Source organism: Sus scrofa, chromosome 13 (assembly GCF_054392235.1).
Source record: "Sus scrofa isolate SSC_HxYL_T2T_F1_AM1 chromosome 13, Sscrofa_HxYL_maternal_Yorkshire_Landrace_v2.0, whole genome shotgun sequence".
NCBI classification, from domain to species: Eukaryota; Metazoa; Chordata; class Mammalia; order Artiodactyla; family Suidae; genus Sus; species Sus scrofa.
This window is the reverse complement of record NC_139395.1, coordinates 149,571,350-149,595,860: the sequence shown is the minus strand read 5'-3', so window position 1 is coordinate 149,595,860 and position 24,511 is coordinate 149,571,350. Positions and strand designations below refer to the sequence as shown.

The window sequence follows — 24,511 nt, the reverse complement described above, 5'->3', positions numbered from 1 at the left end:
TGGCTCGGTGGTTAACGAATCCGACTAGGAACCATGAAGTTGCAGGTTCGATCCCTGCCCTTGCTCAGTGGGTTAAGGATCCAGCACTGCTGTGAGCTGTGATGAAGGTCACAGACAAGGCTCAGATCCAGCACTGCTGTGGTTGCGGTGTAGGCCAGCGGCTACAGCTCCAATAAGACCCATAGCCTGGAAACCTCCATGTGCCAAGGGTGTGGCCCTAGAAAAGATAAATAAATAAATAAATAAATAAATAAAATAAAACACAGAACAATTAAACCTATCTACAAAACAGAAACAGACTCACGGACATGGAGAACAGACTTGTGGCTACCTGGGGGACGGGGAGGGAGTGGGATGGACTGGGAGTTTGGGATTAGTAGATGCAAACTATTAAACTGAGAAGGATAAGCAATAAGGTCCTACTGTACAGCACAGGGAACTGTATCCAGTCTGCTGGGATAGACCATGATGGTGAAGGAGAGAGAGAGAGAGACAGAGTGTGTGTGTGTGTGTGTATAGGTGTGACTAGGTCACTGTGCTGTATGCAGAAATGATATGACACTGTAAATCAACTATATTTTAAATAAAAAATTTAAAAATAAAATCAAACAGAGACTTTAGCCTTATTCATTCTTAGTGTACTAAACTATTAATACTATAGGCAATTGCTAAATGGACTTTCTACTAGTGCCCCAAGAGTAGGTAATAAATGAATGATAAAAGTTCAACTTTTAGTTAATGTCAAGCTGTAGATCTGGCATTGCTGTGAGCTGTGGTGTTGGGTCACAAACACAGCTCGGGTCTGGCACTGCTGTGACTGTGGCATAAGCCAGCAACTACAGCCTGGGAACTGCCATGTGTCGCAGGTGCAGCCCTAAAAAGACCAAAAAAAAAAAAAAAAAAAAAAACAACAAAAAATTCTCTAAAAAAACAATGACCTGTAAACAATTCCACTATACAACAGAATTTGCATCAACAACTACCAAAGCTTTTTCTAGCCAAACCTAGGCCTAATTCTCATCACTCACCTTGTTTCAATGAGGTAAGCAGTATATGTTTCTTGCATGTTCATGGCATTTCTTCCAGTTCGCTTTTCTGCTTCTGAAACACTAATTTCTATCTTCTTCAACCAAAAATTATTTTCTGTCATCTGAACAAAGGAAATGGAAGAACAACAAAAAACTTCAAAAATTAATATTGAAAAAAACGACCTATTAAAATAAAATCCATTATTAGTACATATTTCAAGCTACTTTCTTGAACTTCTTGAGTAGCTAGAGGTTGCTAAATGACAGCAACAAATGATATGCCCCTTATAATCAGCAGACTGTAGTACATTAAACTTTTCTAGATGCTATTTTAACAAGTACCATACACTCTAAAATGTAGGTAAGATAATAGGAGAAAAAATTAAAAAAAGATATTTCACATAAGTGACCAAGAATAAATGTATACAGAAATACATAAGAAAAAAATCTAAAAACATTGTATACAAAGATGAATGATCATCAATACTGATACCTAATCTTTTTATTTACCAAAGTGAACTCTCTCTTTCAAATATAAAATACGATATAGATGCCAAAAGGTTAGCTTTTCAGGTGGCAAGTTAATTTGGGAAAAAAAGTAGGAATTATCACATATTCAACTATAAATTTGCCTAAATATTTTCCCCTCCCTTTTTTGGCCACCCTGAGGCATACAGAGCTCCCAGGCCAGGGATAAGATCTGAGTTACAGTTTTCAACCTACACCTCAGTTGTGCCAATACCGGATCCTTAATCCACTGCACCAGGCCAGGGATCGAACCTGTGTCCCAGCACTGCAGAGATGCTGCCGATCCCATTGTGCCAGTGGGAACTCCTAAATTTGCCTAAATTTCTTCAGCAGTGGTTAACAGCAGTCTCCACTATGAGACAGCACAAGGATTTTTTTTTTAATATTGTTTAAAATTTATTTTTTATTGAAGTATAGTTGATTTACAATGTTGTTTTAGTTTCTGGTGTGCAGCAATGTGATTCAGTTATACATATATTTTTTTTTTTTTAATGGCCACACCTGAGGCATATGGAAATTCCTGGGCCAGGGACTGAATCCAAGACACAGCTGTGACCTATACCAAAGCTGCAGAAACATCAGATCCTTTAACCCACTGCACCAGGTCAGGGATGGCACACACACCTCTGCAGCAACCCGAGCTGCTGCGGTCAAATTCTTAACCTACTGTGCCACAGCAGGAACTGCAACATGTATTTTTTCAGAGTCTATTCCACTATGGTTTATTACAAGATACTGAATATAGTTTCCTGTGTTATATAGTAGGACTTTATCTGGGACAGCAGGTTTTAAGAAGAGGAGACATCTTTCTTTTCTTGCTAGATCATCCCCAGGTTTGTATCAAAGCCCCAAAGAGACTGACAAACATACCACTGGTGGGTCATAGGCTACATGTGCAGGAAGTGTGCCAGTGAAGAAGGATCTTAATACACCCAAAGTAACTTCGACTATAAACACAGTGAGACTTGGTGCTAACTGCTGTGCTTTGGGTTTTTTCTCCCTTGTTCAGTTTCAAAGTTCAGAGGTATGTTTTAATTAAAAACACTGTACTGGAGTTTGTGTTATGGCTCAGGGGAAACAAATCTGACTAGCATCCATGAGGATGAAGGTTAGATCCCTGGCCTTGCTCAGTGGGTTAAGGATCTGGCGTTGCCATGACTGTGGTGTAGGTCGCAGATGTGGCTCGGATTGCTATGGCTGTGGCGTAGGCCGGGAGCTACAGCACTTTTATTCTGGGGGTGGGGAATACAAGTTTATAATTAGAAGATCAGTTCTCCCTCAGGTTAGTATAGAGCTGGCCAGAATTTTAATCCCATCTCTGCCATAGATTAGTTGTGTAACTCTGGGCAAATTACTTAATCTCTCTACCAGTTTCCTCATCTGTAAAATGAGGACAAGAATATCCAACTCAAAATGTTGTTGGGAACATTTAATGAGGTAACACATTTAACGAGTTTCAAAGTTGCTTAGTATGTAACAAGATCTCAAGTATTAACCTATTACCTTCTATCTGTAGGTCTGCTATGGAACACTCATGTACCCAATGCACAGTGAAGTAAAACAATAGCCAAAGGTCAGAATTTGGAGCAGAGAAAGGTTTCTTTCAGGGCCATGCAAGGAGACAGGTGGCTGATGCCTTAAAAAAACCAGAACTCCTTGAAGGCTTTCAGCAAAGCCCTTTTACAGGAAAGATGAGGGAAGGGATGTGGTTAGCTGTTGCAAAGTTCTTGGTGTTGGATCCTTTGTTCTTGCAGCTGTCCAGGTATATCAGGTCACCGTGTTCCTGAAAACCTCCATTAAAACAAATGTTATTTTGGGAGGTCCCCCTGTGGCACAGTCAGTTAGGAATTCCACTGCAGCGGCTCAGGTCACTGCAGAGGCATGGATTAGATCCCCAGCCCAGCACAGTGGGTTAAAGGATCCAGCACTGACGTAACTACAGCATAGGTCACAGCTGTGGCTCAGATTCAATCCCTGGCCCAGGAACTTCCATGTGCCCCAGGTGTAGCCATAAAAATAAAAAAAAATGAAAGTTATTTTCAAGAGTTCCCATTGTGGTTCAGCAATAACGAACCTGACTAGTATCCATGAGGATGCAGATTCAATTGCTGGCCTTGCTCAGTGGGTTAAGGATCTGGCATTGCCCAGAGCTGTGGTACAGCTTGCAGATGCGGCTCAGATCAGGCATTGCTGTGGCTGTGCTGTAGGCTGGCAACTGCAGCTCTGATTTGCGACCCCCCGCCCGGGAACTTCCATATGCCACAAGTGCAGCCCTAAAAAGACAAAAAAAAAAAAAAAAAAAAAAAAAAGTTATTTTCTATTTGGCAACTTTTTATCTAAAGACATAATATATAAGAAAGGAAAGGGAAGGCATTAAATTCTGTCTCCATGCCTCCCTGTGGCTTTTACACTTAACAAACCCCATAAACTAAGTGACGTTACCCCTCATTTTATTTGTTCAAGGTCCCAAGAATCAACTTGAGCCCTCTGAAGTCTGGGCCCTGGCTAAGAGAAGGTGTCCTCTGCGCAGGCAGGTTACCTTGCCTGGTAGCATTAATCCAATACCCAGCATGGGTCCTCCTGCCAGTGCCTAAGCCCAGCTGAAGAGGCAGATCTCAGCTCGCAGTACCTCCAGGCCAGGTCCCCAGACCTTGCCTAGCTGTCATCACTGAGGGAACAGGGCACCTAGGACCCAGACAGACCTCAGGCTCCTCAGGCCACGGAAACAGTCACCGCGTCCCACAGACTGGGATCCAGGGAGACTGCTGTTGCCATTAGGTCACAGAGTTGGGGTCTGCTCCTGGCCAGAGGGTGGCCAGGGTGAAGGCTCTGGAGCTCTGCAGGATACAGCCCTCAGCCTGTCCCCGGGCTCTTCAGCTCACCTGCCCATCTGAGGCCAAGAGGGCCTGGAGGGCCCTGGGGAGAAAGCCAGAGAAAGCCATAATCCACTTTTCACCACACTCTCTCTGTCTCAAGGACTACTGCAAGACTGACCATTGGCGGTACGGGACCTCTAATGGTCCTGCACTAATAGCCACATGCCCGTCTTGCCCCCATTATAGGTTTAAGTTTTTCTGGCTATGAAAATTCACACATGATTAATATACAAAAATTGAAAAGTGAAAAAAATATATATAAATCATCTATATCTCACAACTAACCATTGATGATATATATTGTTAAACTTCCTCACAATCTTTTTCCCAGTTGTGATGTTTCTGTGTTACTGAAATAGGTTAGAGATCTGAAGTTTAAGAACTACTCACTGAATTTACTCCCCTTAGGGGATATGTCTACAATGGTCAAGGTAGTTGGTATTAGGTAAATAATAATAGTAATGATAATAATAAAATGTTTTCTTAGGCCTAATAGTGAAGTTTTACTTCAGCGCTACTTCTTAAATAACTGAGAAAAATAGGGTTATAATAAATAACCTTTTTTGTGCATTTTATCTATAAAAATACATTTTAAAATAGCACAGCTATTCAGAAAACATTAATTTTTATTTAAAACAATATGTGGAGTTCCCGTCGTGGCGCAGTGGTTAACGAATCTGACTAGGAACCATGAGGTTGTAGGTTCGGTCCCTGCCCTTGCTCAGTGGGTTAACGATCCGGCGTTGCCGTGAGCTGTGGTGTAGGTTGCAGACGCGGCTCGGATCCCGAGTTGCTGTGGCTCTGGCGTAGGCTGGTGGCTGCAGCTCCGATTCAACCCCTAGCCTGGGAACCTCCATATGCTGCAGGAGCGGCCCAAGAAATAGCAAATAATTTAAAAAAAAAATTTTAAATAAATAAATAAATAAATAAATAAAACAATATGTAAGTTTGAACAGTTTTTCCAAACCAAGTCACAACACATTCATGGTTCATGAAATTAATTTGGTGGGTTGTGATCAATATTTCTTTTTAGAGAAAAAGAAGTATCAGAGGGCACCGCACAGGAGTTCCCACTGTGCCTCAGTGGTTAATGAACCCGACTAGCATCCATGAGGACGTGGGTTCGATTCCTGGCCTCGCTCAGTCGGTTAAGGATCCAGCGTTGCTGTGAGCTGTGGTGTAGGTCACAGACGTGGCTCAGATCTCACATTGCTGTGGCTGTGGTGTAGGCCAGCAGCTGCAGCTCCAATTCGAACCCTAGGCTGAGAACCTCCATATGCTTTGAGTGCAGCCCTAAAAAGATAAAAGACAAAAAAAAAAAAAAAAAAAAAAAGAAGGCACTGCATGAAGGGATGGTTAAGCACCATTTCCTGAAACAACACTTAGGTATACAAGTATACGTGTGCTATGATGTAAAAATGTATTTTGTGTATTTTGTACTGTGAGTTGCCTTCAAGAAGAAATTTGAACAGCCCACCAAAACTGAATCAAGAAGAAATAGAAATAGATCAACTGAACAGATCAATCACTAGAAATGAAATTGAATATGGAATAAAAACTCCCTACAAGCAAAAGTCTGGTACTAGATGGCTTCACAGGCGAATTCTACAAAACATACAAAAAAGAACTTATACCCACCCTTCTTAAACTTTTCCAAAAGGTTGAAGAAGGAACACTCCCAAAGACATTCTATGAGGAGTTTCTGTCATGGCTCAGTGGAAACGAATCCGACTAGGAACTATGAGGTTGCGGGTTCAATCCCCAGCCTCACTCAGCGGGTTAAGGATCTGGCATTGCCATGAGCTGTGGTGTAGGTCACAGACGAGGCTTGGATCCTGCGTTGCTGTGGCTGTGGCGTATGCCAACAGCTGTATCTCTGATTGGACCCCTAGCCTGGAAACCTCCATATGCTGCTAGTGCAGCCCTAAAAAGCAAAAAAAAAAAAAAAAAAAAAAAAAAAAGACATTCTATGAAGCCAACACCCTAAACCAAAACCAAATATACTACCAAAAAAGAAAATTATAGGCCAATATCTTTGATGAATATTGACGCAAAAATTCTCAACATGAATCCAATAACATGTAAAAAAGATCATACACCATAACCAAGTGGGATTCATCCCAAATTCACAAGGATGGTTAAACATACACAAATCAATCAACATCATACACCACATTAACAAAAGCAAAGTCAAAAACCACATGATCATCTCGATAGATGCAGAAAAAGCATCTGACAAAGTCCAACATCCCATTCATGATAAAAACGCTCACCAAAGTGGGTATAGAGGAAACATACCTTAACATAATAAAAGCCATTTACAACAAATCCATAGCCAATATAATACTCAATGGAGAAAAGTTAAAAAGCCTTCCCACTAAAATCTGGAACAAAACAAGGATGCCCACTCTCACCACTTTTATTCAACACAGTATTGTAAGACCTAGCCACAGCAATCAGACAAACAAAAGAAATAAAAGGTATCCGAACTGGAAGAGAAGACGTAAAATTGTCACTCTACGCAGATGACACAATACTTACTATATACTGAAAACCCTAAGGACTCCACACAAAAACTACTTGAACTGATCAACAAATTCAGCAAAGTAGCAGGATAGAAGATTAAAATTAAAAAATCAGTTGCATTTCTGTATACTAACAATGAAGTATTAGAAAAGGAATGTAAAAATACAATACCATTTTATTTATTTATTGTCTTTTTGCCTTTTCTTGAGCCGCTCCTGCGGCATATGGAGGTTCCCAGGCTAGGGGTCCAATAGGAGCTATAGCCACAGGCCTACACCAGAGCTACAGCAACTCGGGATCCGAGCCGCGTCTGCGACCCACACCACAGCTCACCGCAATGCGGGATCCTTAACCCACTGAGCAAAGCCAGGGATCGAACCCACAACCTCATGGTTCCTAGTCGGATTCATTAACCACGGCGCCACGACGATAATTCCTACAATACCATTTTAAAATCATACCCAAGGAGTTCCTGCCATGGCTCAGTGGAAACATCCAATTCGTATCCATGAGGATGCAGGTTCAATCCCTGTCCTTGCTCAGTAGGTTGGGGATCTGGCATTACCATGAGCTGGGGTGTAGGTCACAGATGCAACTCAGATCTGGCGTTGCTATGATTGTGGTACAGGCTGGCAGTTGTAGCTCTGGTTGAACCCCAGCCTGAGAACATCCATACGTCATGGGTGTGGCCCTAAAAAGCAAAAACAAATAAATAAAATAAAATCACATCCCCCAAAAAATAAATACCTAGGAATACAACTGACTAAGGAGGTGAAAGACTTATATGTTGAGAACTATAAATCATTAATTGAGGAAAATAAAGAGGACTGAAAGAAAGGGAAAGATATTCCATTCTCCTGGATTAGAAGAATATTGCTAAAACGCCCATACTACCCAAAGTAATCAACAGATTCAATGCAATCCCAATGACATTTTTCATAGAACTAGAACAAAACACAAAAATTTACATGGAACCAGGAGTTCCATCGTGGCGCAGGGGAAATGAATCCAACTAGGAACCATGAGGTTTCAGGTTTGATCCCTGGCCTCGCTCAGTGAATTAAGCATCCGGCATTGACATGAGCTGTGGTATAGGTCCAGAAGAGGCTCAGAACTGATGTTGCTGTGGCTGTGGCGCAGGCTGGCAGCTGTAGCTCTGATGGTACCCCTAGCCTGGGAACCTCCATATGCCACAGGTACAGACAGCCCTAAAAAGCAGAAAAAAAAAAAAAAAAATATATATATATATAGAACCGTAAAAGACCCAGAATTGCCAAAGCAATCCTGAGGAACAAAAACCAAGCAGTAGGTACAACTCTCCCAGACTTCAAACAATACTACAAAGTTACAGTAATCAAGACAGTGTGTACTGGTTCCAAAACAGACATACAGACCAAAAGGAACAGAATAGAGAACCCAGAAATAAACCCAGACACCTAAAGTCAATTCATCTTCAACAAAGGAGGCAAGAATGTAACATAGGAAAAAGTCTTTTCAGCATGTGGTGTCGCAAAAACTGGATAGCTGCAAGTAAATCAATCAAACTAGAACAACGACACCATGCACAAAAATAAATTCAAAATGGCTTAAAAAGACTTAATTTAAACATTAAGACAAGATTCCATAAAACTCCTAGGAAAGAACACAGGCAAAACATTCTTTGACATAAACTGTACAAATGCCTTCTTAGGTCAGTCTCTCAAGGCAACAGAAATAAAAACAAAAACCAATGGGACCTAATCAAACTGACAAGCTTTTGCACAACAAAGGAAACCATTAAAAAAAAAAAAAAAGACAACCTGTGGAATGGGAGAAAATAGTTTCAAATGATGCAATGGACAAGGGCTTAATCTCTAAAATATACAATTTATACAACTCAACACCAAAAAAACCAACAACCCTATTGAAAAATGGGCAGAAGACCTGAATACACATTTCTCCAAAGAAGATAGAGAGATGGCCAACAAGCACATGAAAAAATGCTCAACGTCACTAATAACTAGAGAAATTCAAATCAAAACTACTATTAGGTACCATCTCACACTGGACATAATGGCCATCATTAACAAGTCAACAAGTAACAAATACCTCCATACTGTTTTCCATAGTGGTTTACCAATTTGCACTCCCACCAACAGTGTAGTAGGTTCCCTTTTCTCCATACCCTCTCTAGCATCATTATTTGTAGACTACTAATGATTCTGAGGTATCCCCTCACACTGGTCAGAATGGCCATCATCAAAAAGTCTACAAACAGTAAGTGTTGGAGAGGGTGTGGAGAAAAGGGAACCCTCCTACACTGTTGGTGGGAATGTAAACTGGTACAACCTTTACTGAAAACAGTATGGAGGTATCTCAGAAAACTAAATATAGAACTACCATATGACCCAACAATCCCACTCCTGGGCATATATCCAGATAAGACTTTCATTCAAAAAGATACATGCAACACTATTTACAATAGCTAAGACATGGAAACAACCTAAATGTCCACCCACAGATGAATGGATTAAGATGTGGTATACATACACAATGGAATACTACTCAGTCATAAAAAAGAACAAAATAATGCCATTTGCAGCAACATGGATGGAACTAGAGTGAAGTCAGAAAGAGAAAGACACTAATACATTGCACAAATGAACCTCTCTCTAGAAAAGAAACAAACTCATGGACATGGAGAAGAGACGTGTGGTTGTTGGGGGGGTGGGAATGGGATGGACTGGGAGTTTGGGGTTAGTAGATGCAAACCTTTGCATCTGGAGTAGATAAGCAATGAGATCCTGCTATATAGCACAGGGAACTATATCTAGTCACTTGTTTTGGGGGGGGTTTTGGTTTGTTTTTTATCTTTTTTTTTTTTTTTTGTCTTTTGTTGTTGTTGTTGCTATTTCTTGGGCCGCTCCCGCGGCATATGGAGGTTCCCAGGCTAGGGGTTGAATCGGAGCTGCAGCCACCAGCCTACGCCAGAGCCACAGCAACTCGGGATCCGAGCCGCGTCTGCAACCTACACCACAGCTCACGGCAACGCCGGATCGTTAACCCACTGAGCAAGGGCAGGGACCGAACCCGCAACCTCATGGTTCCTAGTCGGATTCGTTAACCACTGCGCCACGACGGGAACTCCTGTTTTTTATCTTTTTAGGGCCGCACCTACGGCATGTGGAGGTTCCCAGGCTAAGGACTGAATCGGAGCTGTAGCTGCCAGCCTACACCACAGCCAGAGCAACTCAGGATCCAAGCCATGTCTGCGACCTACACCACAGCTCACGTCAACCTTGGATCCTTACTGAGCGGGGCCAGGAATCGAACCTGCATCCTCATGGATACTAGTTGGGTTCATTAACCACTGAGCCACAACAGGAACTCCTCTAGTCACTTGTGATGGAAGGATAATGTGAGAAAAAGAATATATATGTGAATGACTGGGTCACTATGCTGTACAGCAGAAACTGACAGAACAATATAAATCAAACATAATAGAAAAAAATAAAAACTAAAAAAAAAAAAAAAAGAAAAGAAAAGAAAGAAATCTGAGAGCTGCTGAAGTTGTAAATGAGGAAAACACTCCTGAGTATGAGTTAGATAAATTCTATAGCTGTGCCAATACATTTTTTTCTCTTTTTCAAGTTACCTTCATCCACAAATGCCCCAAACCTTACTCAGCTCTCTGCTGCCCATGTGTAAAGGTGCTAATTGTGTGGAGGCATTTTCAAGCATCAGTTGCTCAAGCACTTAGCCCCCACCAGCACTCTCAGGCCTAGAGCAGGTTCCCTGAAAAAATCATCATGAATCCCTGAGGCAATGGTTCTTCTCTGAGCCAATACTGCTAAATGCCAACTCAATGGAATCTTCCAGCCTAAAAAAGCAGCACTCTTACCTCCATTTCCTTGCTATTTCCTCTCTCTTCTGCCAGAACTAATTACTACTTTCTTGCAGATTGGATTCCTCTCTCATTTTCATATTCTAAGCTACTTTAAATAGAATTGACAATATTTTTTTTTAAAAAAATGCACTCTTCCTTACAAGGAAAAAGTACAAAAAGGAGACAATTAACTAGACAATGGAAAAAGAGGATGAAGACTCACAAAAAGAAAAACAACAGAATACAGAATAAGAGTTTACAACAGAATTTAAAGAATCTTAATTAGTGATGTTTAAAACTGGAAGATGAGTTCCCCTCGTGGCTCAGTGGTTAACAAACCCGACTAGCATTCATGATGATGCGGGTTGGATCCCTGGCCTTGAACAGTGGATTAAGGATCCGGCGTTGCCGTGAGCTGTGGTATAGGTCAGAAGACATGGCTCAGATCCCCTGTCTCTGTAGCTGTTGCGTAGGCCAGCAGCTACAGCTTCAATTCAACCCCTAGCCTGGGAACCTCCATAAGCATCGGTGATGTGGCCCTAAAAAGGCAAAAAAAAAAAAATTAAAGATTCGCAGTGCAGTGCTTGTTGCCACTATCTCTAGGTGTGAGGCAACTGGTACAATTTACTCTCCATCCAAAATCTGCAGTCAAAAATAAGGCTGATGATTGCTGTGGCTGTGGTATAGTTTAGCAGCTATAACTATGATTTTACCCCTAGCCTGGCAACTTCTATAGGCCTTGGGTACAGCCCTAAATAAAAAAATGTATTATTAAAAATAATAATAAGGCTGATGAAGTTTTTTGCCACCTCTGCACACTATCTGCATAGATATCTTTGTGATGAAAACTGCTTGATAATCAACACATCATTTAGACCTTTTTTCTTAAAATTAGAACTTAATCTTAACTCTAAAAAAAAATCTAAATACAGTATGTAACAATTTACAAGACTAGGAGTTACCGTCGTGGCTCAGTGGTTAACGAATCTGACTAGGAACCATGAGGTTGCGGGTTCGGTCCCTACCCTTGTTCAGTGGGTTAATGATCCGGCGTTGCTGTGAGCTGTGGTGTAGGTTGCAGACTCGGCTCGGATCCCGCGTTGCTGTGGCTGTGGCGTAGGCTGGTGGCTACAGCTCCAATTCGACCCCTAGCCTGGGAACCTCCTTATGCCGAGGGAGTGGCCCAGGAAATAGCAAAAAGACAAAAAAAAAAAAAAAAATTTACAAGACTATTTTTAACGTTTTTTTTTTTTTTTTTTTTTTTTTGGAAGAAAACTGCATGGTTTAATGGACAGAACACAAATGTCAAAGCCAGGCAGACCTAGGCTCAAACCCCAGCCATGCCACTGACAAGTTTATGACTCTAGCCAAATCACCACTCTCTGAGCCTCTGCTTCTTCATCTTTATATGTCTTTTAGGGATAAGTCTGAAAATTAAATGAAAAGTAGGGCCTTAATGTGCCTAGTACAAACAACAAATCCAACTTACATTTCTGCCCAGTCCACATTCCTAACAGTAACAATAGCAATGTGGCTTTGGTTATTGCACTATTTCTCAACTGGGGAAGGACTGGAGTGGAAAAAGGGAGACAAAGAGGGAAAAGGAACAGATTTTCTATGGAGAAGATTAGGGACTTTGTTTTTTGGTCTTTTTATGGGGGGGAGGGACTGTACCTTTGGAATGTGGAAGCTCCTAAGCAAAGTATCGAACCCAGGCCACAGCAGTGACCCAAGAGACAGCATATCCTTAACCTGCTATGTCACAGAATTCCCATGGGATTGAGGAGTTTTTTAGGAGAAGGGAACAAAGTACAGAGAATGTATGAATGTATGTGTGTATTTAACTTCCTGGTTGATTCTGAAATATTTGTCCAAATAGCTTGTGTCTCTTTGAATTACTCAGTTATGGAGTTGTTTGAAGAAACCCTAAAGTTTAGGCAATAACGAATGGTCTCTCGTAACACATATTTACTGAAAAGTCAGGTAATACTATGTAACTAACAGCTTTTACTGTATGATGGCATCTTTGAGTTTTCAAATATCTTAAACTGAACACACATAGGGTTTTATTTTAATGAGATATTTACAATCACTTTTTTTTTTTTTTTGGTCTTTTTTTTGCCTTTTCTGGGGCCACTCCCGTGGCATATGGAGGTCCCCAGGCTGCAGGTCCAATCAGAGCTGTAGCCGCTGGCCGACGCCAGAGCCACAGCAACGTAGGATTCAAGCTTCATTTGTGACCTACACCACAGCTCACGGCAACGCCAAATCCTTAACCCACTGAGCGAGGCCAGGGGATCGGACCCACAACCTCATGGTTCCTAGTTGGATTCATTAACCACTGAGCCACGACGGGAACCCCTGACAAACTCATTTAATTTTATAATTGCATCTTCATATTATTAAGCAAAGTTTTCACAAAAAAAATTAGTAAAATGTCCGTCATCATAACCAAAATTAAACTCATGATGTATTTAACAAAAGATACAATTCCTACTTTCTGAAACAATCTAAAATTGCTTTTTTTTTTTTTTTTTTTTGTCATTTTTAGGGCCACACCCACGGCATATGGAGGTTTCCAGGTTAGCGGTCGAATTGGAGCTACAGCTGCTGGCCTACGCCAGAGCCACAGCAATGTGGGATCCAAGCCGAGTTTGTGACCTACACCACAGTTCATGGCAACGGGGGATCCTTAACCCACCGAGCGAGGCCAGGGATCAAACACAAAACCTCATGGTTTCTAGTTGGATTCATTTCTGCTGCACCACGACGGGAACTCCTAAAATTCCTTTAACACATATCCACAAGATGGGCAAATTTAAAAGTCTGAAAATGTTGTGCTGATAAAGATAGAGAGCATCAGGCACTACTGATGGAAGTATAAAATGCTATGTTCACTTTAGAAAACAATTTGACACTACCTGCCAGGGTTGAACATGCTATTACCCTATAATCCAGCAATTCCACTGTAAAGTTTATATTAGACATTTGCACCAAGAGCTATGTAGGAAGAAGTTCATAACTGTAGAATAAATCTTTTAGAGATAGCAAGAATCTTGTAACACCACCAATGACTGTAAACAGAAGTAAAGATAAATCAACTATAGAATATCTATAAAACAGCATACTATACAGCCATGAGTATAAACAAACTAAGCTACATTTTGGCTGAATCCCCAAAGCATTATAGAGCAAAGAAAATAAGTCATAGTAAAAGTGATTCACTTATGAAAATTTCAAAATCAAGTATAACTAAACAATATATTGTTTAAAGACACATACGGTAAGATTATAAAGAAAAGTAGAGATATTAATACAAAATTCAGAATATAGGTTACCTCTGTAAGAAAGGGAGTAGATGTAACGCAGGAAAAGAAATGGCAGCTACAAAGAACTGATCATTATTTTGTGAGAACCTCCTCTGCATTAATGATATACTTCATCATAAAGGTTTTGTTTGGTTTGTTTGTTTCTGCCTTTTTTTTTTTTTTTTTAATGGCCACACCAGTGGCATATGGAGGTTCCCAGGCTAGGGTCCAATCCTAGCTGCAGCTGCCCGTCTATACCACAGCCGCAGCAACACCGGATCGGATCCGTGTCTTTGACCTACACCACAGCTCAGAGCAACACTGGACCCTTAACCCACTGAGCGAGAACAAGGATCAAACCCGAGTCCTCAGTGGTTATTTACCACTAAGCCATGATGGGAATACCCTTGGTTTTTTTTTAAAGACAACAAAAAAGTTAAGTCACAGATGGAACCTGCATTTTAAAAAAGCAAATCACAGGGAGTTCCCGCTGTGGTGCAGTGGGTTAAGAATCTGACTGCAGTGGCTGGGGTCTCTGCAGAGGTATGGGTTTGATTCCCTGGCCCAGGAATTTCCAAATGCCATGGTACAGCCATTAAAAAAAAAAAGAAAAGAAAATCAAGTAAAAGCCAAGTTTATGCATTACAGAACAGACATGTTTGTCTCGTATTTTATATGAGATATTTAATCGCTTCACAAATAATTCCAGAATTTTGTAAGAAATTAAATGAAAGACTTAAAATTCACCTATAAATGTCTTCATGCTAACCTATACACCCAACATATCCCCCAACTATGCAAAATCTTCAACTCCAGTGTTGAAGTCCCTGGCTAATTAAGAGTCTAGTAACATAGCTTTTCTTTATCCATCTCTCACAAGGATGGGCAGTTTTGTATTAGCACTAACACCAGCTTCAGAGAAAAGCAAAATGGATGAGCTATGCACACTCTAATTAGGGTAGCCTGATGCGAAGCACTCTACTGAGTTTCTGAATCGCTTCAATTTAACCCGGTCTACCCATCTTGCATTACACCTGAAAACATTTTGGAATGAAAGCAATTACAAATATAAAATGATGCATTTTCTCCTTTCTTCAAAACAAATAAAGCACTAATTATCAAAGGGGCTTCTCAAAGCAGATTCATGGGATATCTATGCCACGTCTCCATTAGGAGACAGAGCACTGACCCCAAATGAGGAAATTACAGTCCAATAAGGAGTTTTTCAAAAATCTTTTTCACCTATACCCTTTCTTAACTCTAACACTTTATTCCATCTCCTGATGGTGGCACCAGGCCAACCACCCTTACAGTCCCAGACTTGTTCCTCAAGTCCCCCATTCCCTTCCTTCTCAAACACTGCCGCCACTGCCCACAGTGCCTGTTAAGCCGTCCCCTCTTACCAGACTGCCCAGAAACATCGGCGTTCCTCTTCAGGTCCAAACCTCCGGGTTCGCGGACAGTGAAAGTAGCACCTGCTCCAACCCGGCGCGTCCCGAACTCGACCTCCGTCCTCGCAGCCGCACCCACAGGACCCCCCATCCTTCCTAAGCTCCGGCGGCGCCCGGCGCTCGCCTCCTACCCAGCGCCCCTTTTTCCCACTGAACCCCCCTCAACTGCGCCTGTTGGCCTGGCCTTTCCACCCCACTTCCCAGTCACCGCTGGGCCTCTCGCCTGAGCCCACTGGCCGCCGCCAGCCTAGACCAGCCGAACCCAGCCCGCTAGGCCCCGACAGAGGCCAAGCAGCCTCTGCCGCCCCTTCTCTTCACCTTGCCGTCTCCGGAGCCGTCTTCCCGGGCCCCCTCTGCTTCCTCACCCACCACAGACTCCAGCTCAGCGTCAGGGTGGCCCAGCGGCTCTAGGGTCGCAGGCTGCAAAAGCCGTTCAGAGTCTGGAGATGCCTGCTCCATGGCTGCGGTTCAGCACGGCGGGCACAGTGCGCCTGCGCTCCCGCGCGCTGGCGGGCCCCTCCTCCCGGGCTGCAGGCCAGGCTCCGCCCTCTGGGCCTGAGGCCGCCCTGCCCTGCCCTGCCCTGCCCCACCCAACCCGGACTGGTCTAGGGCTGAAGTTGGAGCTGGAGCTGGGGCTGGGGCTGGGGCTTGGGGAGGAGGGCCGGCATGCCAGGGAGCCGGTCAGCTGCTAAGCCAGGAGACCGCGAACTGATAGAGGGAGAGAAAGAAAGGCAAGGGGAACGCGAAGACCAGAATAGGTATTGGAACCAACCAAGTTGGTGATCACCTAAGGAAAATTTGAAACTCAAAAAAGAAATAGGAGGCTCAGATGTGATGTCTCCCTCTTGGCCTCTTATCTTGCCTGCCATTTTTGGTCACATCCCACCTTCCCCCAGGATAAAAAATATCGGTTGATCATTTCCCCTTATTTTATATTCATATAATACATGTTCATTGTGGGGAAATGAAAAAATAGTTATACATAAAAAAATTTTTAAAGCTATGTGTACTCCCACACCCAAAGAGAAAAGTAAACATTTAACATATATATATCCCTCCAAACATCATGCATCTATATGAGTAAACAACATGGTCGTACTGTACAACACAGGAACTATATCCGATCTCCTGGGATAGACCATGATGGAAAAGAGTATAAAAAAGAATGTGCATATAACAAAGACACTTTGCTGTACGGCAGAAATTGGCACAATATTGTAAACCAACTATACTTTAATAAAAAATTCTTTTTAAAGTCATGCATATATATAAAATAATGGAATCAGGAGTTCCCTCCATGGCTCAGTGGTTAACGAATCTGACTAGGAACCGTGAGGTTGCGGGTTCGATCCCTGGCCTTGCTCAGTGGGTTAAGGATCCGGCGTGGCCATGAGCTGTGGTGTAGGTTGCAGACGTGGCTCAGATCCCGCGTTGTTGTGTCTCTGGTGCAGGCCAGCGGCTACAGCTCCGATTCGACCCCTAGCCTGGGAACCTCCATATGCTGCGGTGTGGCCCTAGAAAAGGCAAAAAGACAAAAAAATAAATAAAAATAAATAAAATAATGGAATCAAACTACAATGCTATTTTACAAATTATTTTATTCACTTAATAGAACAAGAACACCTGTTCTTGCAATTAAGTATATTTCTACAAAATCTTCTTAATGGCTACACAGTTCTATTGTAATAAAATTAATTTAGGAGTCAGTTCCCTTATGGGACAGGGGGTTAAGGTGAAGGGGCCTGGGTCAGTGCTGTAGCATGCTCTTGATCGCTGGCCCAGGAACTTCCACATGCCGCAGGCAGGCACAGCCAAAAAAAAAAAAAAAAAATTAACTTATTTAATCTTATAATCATCTATAGTTATAAGTTGATTTTAACTTTACTTTTATGAAAAACACTTCGGTGACCATCTTTTTATATGTTTGTGTACCCAGCCAGTTACTTCCTTAGGCTAAACAGGCAATGGAAGACTTAGGGGAATTTTCAAATTTCCCTAACTTTTCCAATCTCCCTAAAGCTCTGATAGTACCTGAGGAAATATTTCTGCTCTATTAAAAATATTTCTCGGAGTTCCCGTCGTGGCGCAGTGGTTAACGAATCCGACTAGGAACCATGAGTTTGCGGGTTCGGTCCCTGCCCTTGCTCAGTGGGTTAACGATCCGGCGTCCCCTCGTGAGCTGTGGTGTAGGTTGCAGACGCGGCTCGGATCCCACGTTGCTGTGGCTCTGGCGTAGGCCGGTGGCTGCAGCTCCGATTCAACCCCTAGCCTGGGAACCTCCATATGCCACGGGAGCGGCCCAAGAAATGGCAAAAAGACAAAAAAAAAAAAAAAAAAAAAAAAAATTTCTCAAAAATTGATATTTGTATCCAGTAGATAATGTATCTTATCCTTAGGGCTACCTACAAGCTAATAGATTCTTTTTGATAAAGACTCAATAACAGAGTTCCTGCTGTGGTGAAATGGGATCAGTGGTGTCTCTGCAGCTGTAGAGCTCAGGTTCTATGCCCAGCCCAATGCAGTGGGTTAAAGGATCTGATGTTGCCACAGCTACAGCATAGGTCAAAACTGCCGCTTAGATCTGATCCTTGGCCTGGAAACACCATATGCCGTGGGGTAGCCAAAAAAGAAAAAAAAAAAGAGATGGGGAGGAAGAATGACTAATGTTTACCTTAAAAGCCTGGAATGGGCATTGCCGTGGCTGTGGCAGAGGCTGGCAGCTGCAGTTCTGATTCAACGCTTAGCTTGGGAACCTCCATATGCTGCACACGTTGTGGCCCTAAAAAGCAAGAAATAAAATAATAAAAAAGAAAATCTGGAGTGGGAGAAGAGATGGTATCTCTTTTTAATGGATCTGTCTTTTGGACACCCTACTTTGCAGTTCTTATGTGCTTGGCACATTACATTCATGAAATGGCCCTGCAAGACATTATTTTCCCCAAGGAACAGGCTTAAGTAATATTTGATCAGATCACACAGCCAGCAAATAAGGGGATAACCTGAGGTTCAAACCCAGATTTAAAGGACACCCAGGACCCAAGCTCTTGGGTTTTGCCACTCTGCCTGGGGAAGAGGAAGAAGAGAGGTTCCTGGGAAAAGGAGGCAAGTGATTGTGAAAACTGAGGATTGAGGGAGTTCCCGTCATGGCTCAGTGGTTAACAAATTCGACTAGGAACCATGAGGTTGCGGGTTCGATCCCTGGCCTCCTTCAGTGGGTTAAAGATCCAGCATTGCCATGAGCTGTAGTGTAGGTTGCAGACGCGCGGCTCAGATCCCAAGTTGCTGTGGCTGTGGTGTAGGCCGGCGGCTACAGCTCTGATTCGACCCTAGCCTGGGAACCTCCATATGCCACAGGCACGGCCCTGAAAAGACAGAAACAAAACAAAACCAAACCAAACCTGAGGGTTGCTTCCTCACCTGAAAACCCGGAGAGTGGCACATTTCCTTGGAATACAAAGTCAAAGTCACTCCACTTGCTTGTCTGGGGAAGCCCAAGGCTAACTCTCTAGAGATTTCAGATACAGGTGCTGATTTCAGATACTGATTCTGATCCTGACAGAAGGATACCCAGCCCAGCTTCCTCCAGGAGGGCCTGAATAGGAAAGGCTCAGGAGCAGAGGTGACTGGCCAGGGTGGCTCTAAAGCTGAGTCACCTTGTGTGTGGACACATCCCCACCTCAACCAGCCAGAAGAACTTACATCTGAATAGCGTGATTTAGATTTCCATTTTGTCATGAATTTAACAAATACTGAGCTCCTGTGTTGGCCTAGGAACTCCATGAAACACCCATTTTCTGCTCCTCATCATCCAGGTTCTGTTCACCCCACCCCAGGATTCCCCTCCTGTGTCTGGCTGCCTGAGCCCTCACCCCCGGGGTTTATCAAGCTCACATTCTTTTTCCTCTAAAACCAGTCACCACCCTCAATCCCGCCCCTTCCTTCATTTTAGTGTCAGTGTGGATAACGTCTATCCCTGTTCACAGGACAGTGTCTAATTTGCCCCCTTCGTGTTAGTACCTCCATTTTCCTTTTGGGCAAATTCCTCATTGTATGAGGCCTTGCATGGACAGCAATTCTTATTTTTTGAATTGGAGCTGCAGCCACCAGCCTTCACCACAGCCACAGCAACGTGGGATATGAGCCGTGTCTGCAGCCTACACCACAGCTCACGGCAACGCTGGATCCTTAACGCACTGAGCAAGGCCAGGGATTGAACCTGCAATCTCGTGGTTCCTGGTCAGATTTGTTAACCACTGAGCCACAACAGAACTCCAGGAGAGCAATTCTTAATATGTGGCTTCTAGTGCAGCTTCACATTGCAGTTGAGAAGCTCAAGTCCTTCTTTTACTACCTCTGGGCAAATTATTTCAACTCAGCCACACAGACCCTAAAATGCCCAGGACTTTGAATCTTGGGTCAGAAGGGATGCTGGCAGTTGGAGCCATCATCTGGCTGGTAGTCATGCTAGGGCCAGATGGCAACCTATGAATTTCCTGTGGGCTCTAGGCTGAGTCTCCAGAGCTTCCTTAATTCTAAGATTTTCTACACCCCCATCACCAGTCTTAATTCCATAAGCTCCTGATATCCTTCTAGGATTTCCTCTGTGTGCTTGATAGGAGTAGAATTGGTTTCTCTTCTATGCAGCACAGAGCTGTAACTGACATAGTGAAACTCCCATCTCTTCTAGTAAACATGCAATAAATATTTATTAAACACCTGCCCTGTCCCAGGCAGTCCCAATCTGTCTGTCAAGGTGATCACCCAGACTGATGCATGGCCATATGCCCATGGAGAAAACTGGGAGATACACCCAGTAGATCCATACCCTAAACCCTAGTGGCTTGAGAAACTCCCCCAAAGTCCCATAGCAAGCCCACTACTGGAATTTTCAGCAGCTAAAGAATGAAAGCCATCATAGGATAGATATATTTAATAGTTGTTTCTTCTACAACTAGGACTCTCAAATCAGATAGAACCAGAAGAAGCCCTATGAAAGGTCCTTAGCCAAGTTATTTGGGGATGAGCAGTCTTGTGGCATCTCTCAACAAATATAGCTAGCCTATAACAGTACTTAAAAACCTAGCAATTCACTCTCTAAAAAGGGAGTGTTTTCTCTGGTACTCATAAGCTGTCACACCACCAGATCCTTGTTTGAAAACTAGGATTGCCTAAAAGTTACTAAGGATTTAGGACACGTTTCTGAGTGTGTGTGTGTGTGTGTGTATGATTTATGATACGTTTGGGGGAGTGAGTGTTGGTATGTTATTGCTATTTGTCTTAACTTTCTTCTTCAAAATCCTATTAAGTCCATTTGGGTGTCTTGTTGAGGGAGATTTTTTTTATAAGAGTTTACAGAGATCATAATTATTCCGCTGCCCCACTCCTCAAACAAATCTGTAGAGATTTTGCCCTGAAAAGGATAGAATGAAAACCACTGGGGGAAAACCAGCCAGATTATGGTGTTCCTGCCATAACAATAGTTCATCCAATTATGTTTTTTTTTATAATGAAAAAAATTAGGAGTAGGAAAGATCTAGGTACATATACATACTCAATGTTTTAATGCTACTCAGGATTTGTTTCAATCGGGTATAAGACACCCAGAAATGATTGTCATCAAGGAAGAAATTTTTTTTTTTTTTTTTTTTTTTTTTGCTTTTTAGGGCCGCACCTGTAATACATGGAAGTTCCCAGGCTGGGGGTCACATTGGAGCTACAGCTGCTGGCCTGTGCTACAGCCACAGCAATGCAGGGTCCAATCCTCATCTGCAACCTACACCAGAGCTCACGGCAATGCGGGATCCCCCACCCACTTAGCAAGGCCAGGGATCAAACCTGTATCCTCATGGATACTAGTAAGCTTTGTTTCCATTGCGTCCCAATGGGAACTCTGAAGAAGAAATGTTTTATACTCATAGATCCCTAGAAACAGGAGGCATGGCTTGCCATGTACAGGGCCCACACAGGGAAGAAGAGTGAGAGAGAGGACTATGGGTAGGAGACTTTATCATGGCTTCTATAGGAAGAGATGGTTGAGGCAGGGTAAATAGATTTAAAATGAGCTAGTTGGAATAATTTTGGTGGGCTTTGGGGTGTAGTCACTGACCCTAGTTGTCTGGTAGCTGTCCCTGGGGCAGTCAGGAGAAGGCAAATGTGGCCCTGAGTGTAAGAGCCCATAAAAAGGGTGGCTGGGACTAGGGGCTCTGGATTGGTTGATTTGCGTATGAAAGGTGTGCTAGGAATTAACTAGCTCTGGGAGGGGTAGTCTCTCAAGGGCCAGCAAGCCCCCAAGGTGTCAAAGCATCAAAAATACAGAATAAGGGAGTTCCCGCCATGGCTCAGTGGTTAATGAATCCGACTAGGAACCATGGGGTTGCGGGTTCGGTCCCTGGCCTTGCTCAGTGGGTTAAGGATCCGATGTTGCTGTGAGCTGTGATGTAGGTTGCAGACATGGCTCGGATCCCGTGTTGCTGTGGCTGGGGCTACAGCTCTGATTCGACCCCTGGCCTGGAACCACCATATGCCATGGTAGTGGCCCAAGAAAATGGCAAAAAAAAAAAAAGAAAAGAAAAGAAATTCAGATACAGGAGTTCCTGTCGTGGCACAACAGAAACAAATCTGACTAGAAACCATGAGGTTTCGGGTTCAGTCCCTGGCCTTGCTCAGTGGGTTAAGGATCTGGCGTTGCTGTGAGCTGTGGTGTAGGTTGCAGATACAGCTCAGATCTTGAGTTGCTGTGGTTGTGGTGTAGGCGGGCAGCTGAAGCTCCCATTGGACCCTTAGCCTGGGAACCTCCATATGCCGCAGGTACGGCCATAAAAAGAAAAAAAAAAAGGAAAAAAGAAATTCACAGACACAGATTGTATTAACATACACAGAGGCATATATATAGTGACATGTATATGCACAAAAACATAAAATCACAATAGATAAGAAAGAACTTTCAAAATCTTGGAGTGCTCTTGGTGGGAGTATAAATAGGTGCAACCACTATAGAAGAGGGTATGGAGGGTCCTCAAAAAAAATTAAAATAGAAACTACCACCAAAAAAAAAAAAAAAAAATAGAACCTATCATATGATCTAGCAATTCCACATTTGGGTATTTTTCCAAAGAAAACAAAAAGAAAATTCAAAAGGAGAGATGCACCCCTATATTCATTGAAGCGTTATTCACAATAGCCAAGATGTGGAAGCAGCCCAAGTGTCCATCAGAAGACAAGTGGATAAAGAAGATGTAGTACATACATACAGTGGGATATCACTCTGCCATAAAAATGAAATCTTGTCACTTGTGACAACATGGAGGGACCTAGAGGGTTATTATAGAGTGAAATAAGAGAAAGACAATTACTGAATGAGTTCACTTGTACATGGACTTTAAAAAACAAAACAAATGAACAGACATGTCAAAACAGAAACAGAGTCATAGATACAGAGAACAGATGCTTACTCAGAGGGAAGGGGTGCAGGCAGAGGGAGGAGTAAAATAGGTGACGGGAAATTAAGTGGTACAAATCTAATTTCAAAATAAATGAGTCACAGGGATGAAATGTACATGGAATAGGGAATATAGTCAATAATATAACATCTTGAGTTCCCATTGTGGTGCAGCAGGAACGAATCCGACTAGGAACCATGAGGTTGTGGGTTTAATCCCTGGCCTCGCTCAGTGGGTTAAGGATCCAGCGTTGCCGTGAGCTGTGGTGTAGGTCACAGATGCAGCTGGGATCTGACGTTGCTGTGGCTGTGGTGTAGGCCAGCAGCTGTAGCTCCGATTGGACCCCTAGCCTGGGGACCTCCATATGCCATGGGTGCGGCCTTAAAAGGACAAAAGACAAAAAAATAAAATAAAATAATAAAGTGACAATAATATAACATCTTTGGTGACTAGACTTAGTGTGATGATTGATCATTTTGTAATGTAGAAAAATATTGAATCACTCTGTTGTATACGAGAAACTAACGCTGTGTTGTAGGTCAATTTTACTTCAAAAATAGACCAACTTACAGAAAAAGAGCAAATTTGTGGTTACCAGGTGCAGGGAGGGGGAACTGAATGAAGACGGTCGAAATGTACAAACTTTCAATTACAAAATAAATAAGTACTAGAGATTTTAAAAAAGAAAAAAAGAAAAAAAATCAAGTCCAACTTTCCACCTCATGCTTAAACTTCCTGCCAACCTATCTGCCACAAGGTTATGCAGGTATGACTTGTGATTATAAATAATACGATGGATAAGTATCACACTATTTCTTTTAATGACCTTTAATTTCTTCTTCCTCCAGAAACAATATGTATCATCATTTTGAAAATTCAGGAGGAATTCCCGCTGTGGTGCAACGGGATCGGCAGTGTCTGTGCAGTGTCAGGACTGAGGTTCGATCCCTGGCCTGTCACAGTGGGTTAAAGATCCCACATTACCACAGCTGTGGTGTAGGTTGCATATGTGGCTTGGATCTGATCCCTGGCCTGGGAACTCCATATGCTTTGGGGTGGCTAAAAAAGAAAAAATAAATAAATACTCTCATCAACAGTATAAGTGGAGGGGGGAGAGGAAGGCTGCATTGGTGAGAAAATTTAAATTACCATCAATCAGTTTAATCTTAGATGGAATCTTCTACTTGGAACTTCTGCTACCATCAGTCTCATGCTGTGGTGACTGTCACAGAGGGACAGTTTGCTGCCCTGTATCAGAGGCACAGGCCTCCTCAGAGCGATTCTATCCAACAACTCCTCAGAGAAATGTGGTTCCCAGGGCAGCAAGGCACAGGGAGGGGCATGGCTGTGAATGCTGACATTCAGGAACAGGAATGAAGTGAGGGCAGGACCCAGCAGAGAGGGAGCAGCATATGGGATCTTACCTTTGCCCAAGAATCATCTGGTCCAACACACTTTCAGAAAAGAAAGCAAAAAACAGGCAAGAGATG

At 42.8% G+C, this 24,511-nt stretch overlaps 1 protein-coding gene across 2 annotated transcripts in view; it reads right to left on the bottom strand.

Annotated features, from left to right (window-relative positions):
- Positions 1–16,060, bottom strand: part of SNX4 (sorting nexin 4) — a 74,308-nt gene extending 58,248 nt beyond the window's left edge. For both annotated transcript variants that reach the window (XM_021070204.2, XM_084990888.1), the window contains exons 1-2: positions 15,901–16,060; positions 1,029–1,150 (exon numbers count right to left, since the gene is read on the bottom strand). In XM_021070204.2, coding sequence (XP_020925863.1) covers positions 1,029–1,150; positions 15,901–16,041 — 263 coding nt within the window. In that variant the 5' untranslated portion in view covers positions 16,042–16,060. The remainder of the gene's footprint in view (positions 1–1,028; positions 1,151–15,900) is intronic.
- Positions 16,061–24,511: the final 8,451 nt, after the last annotated feature.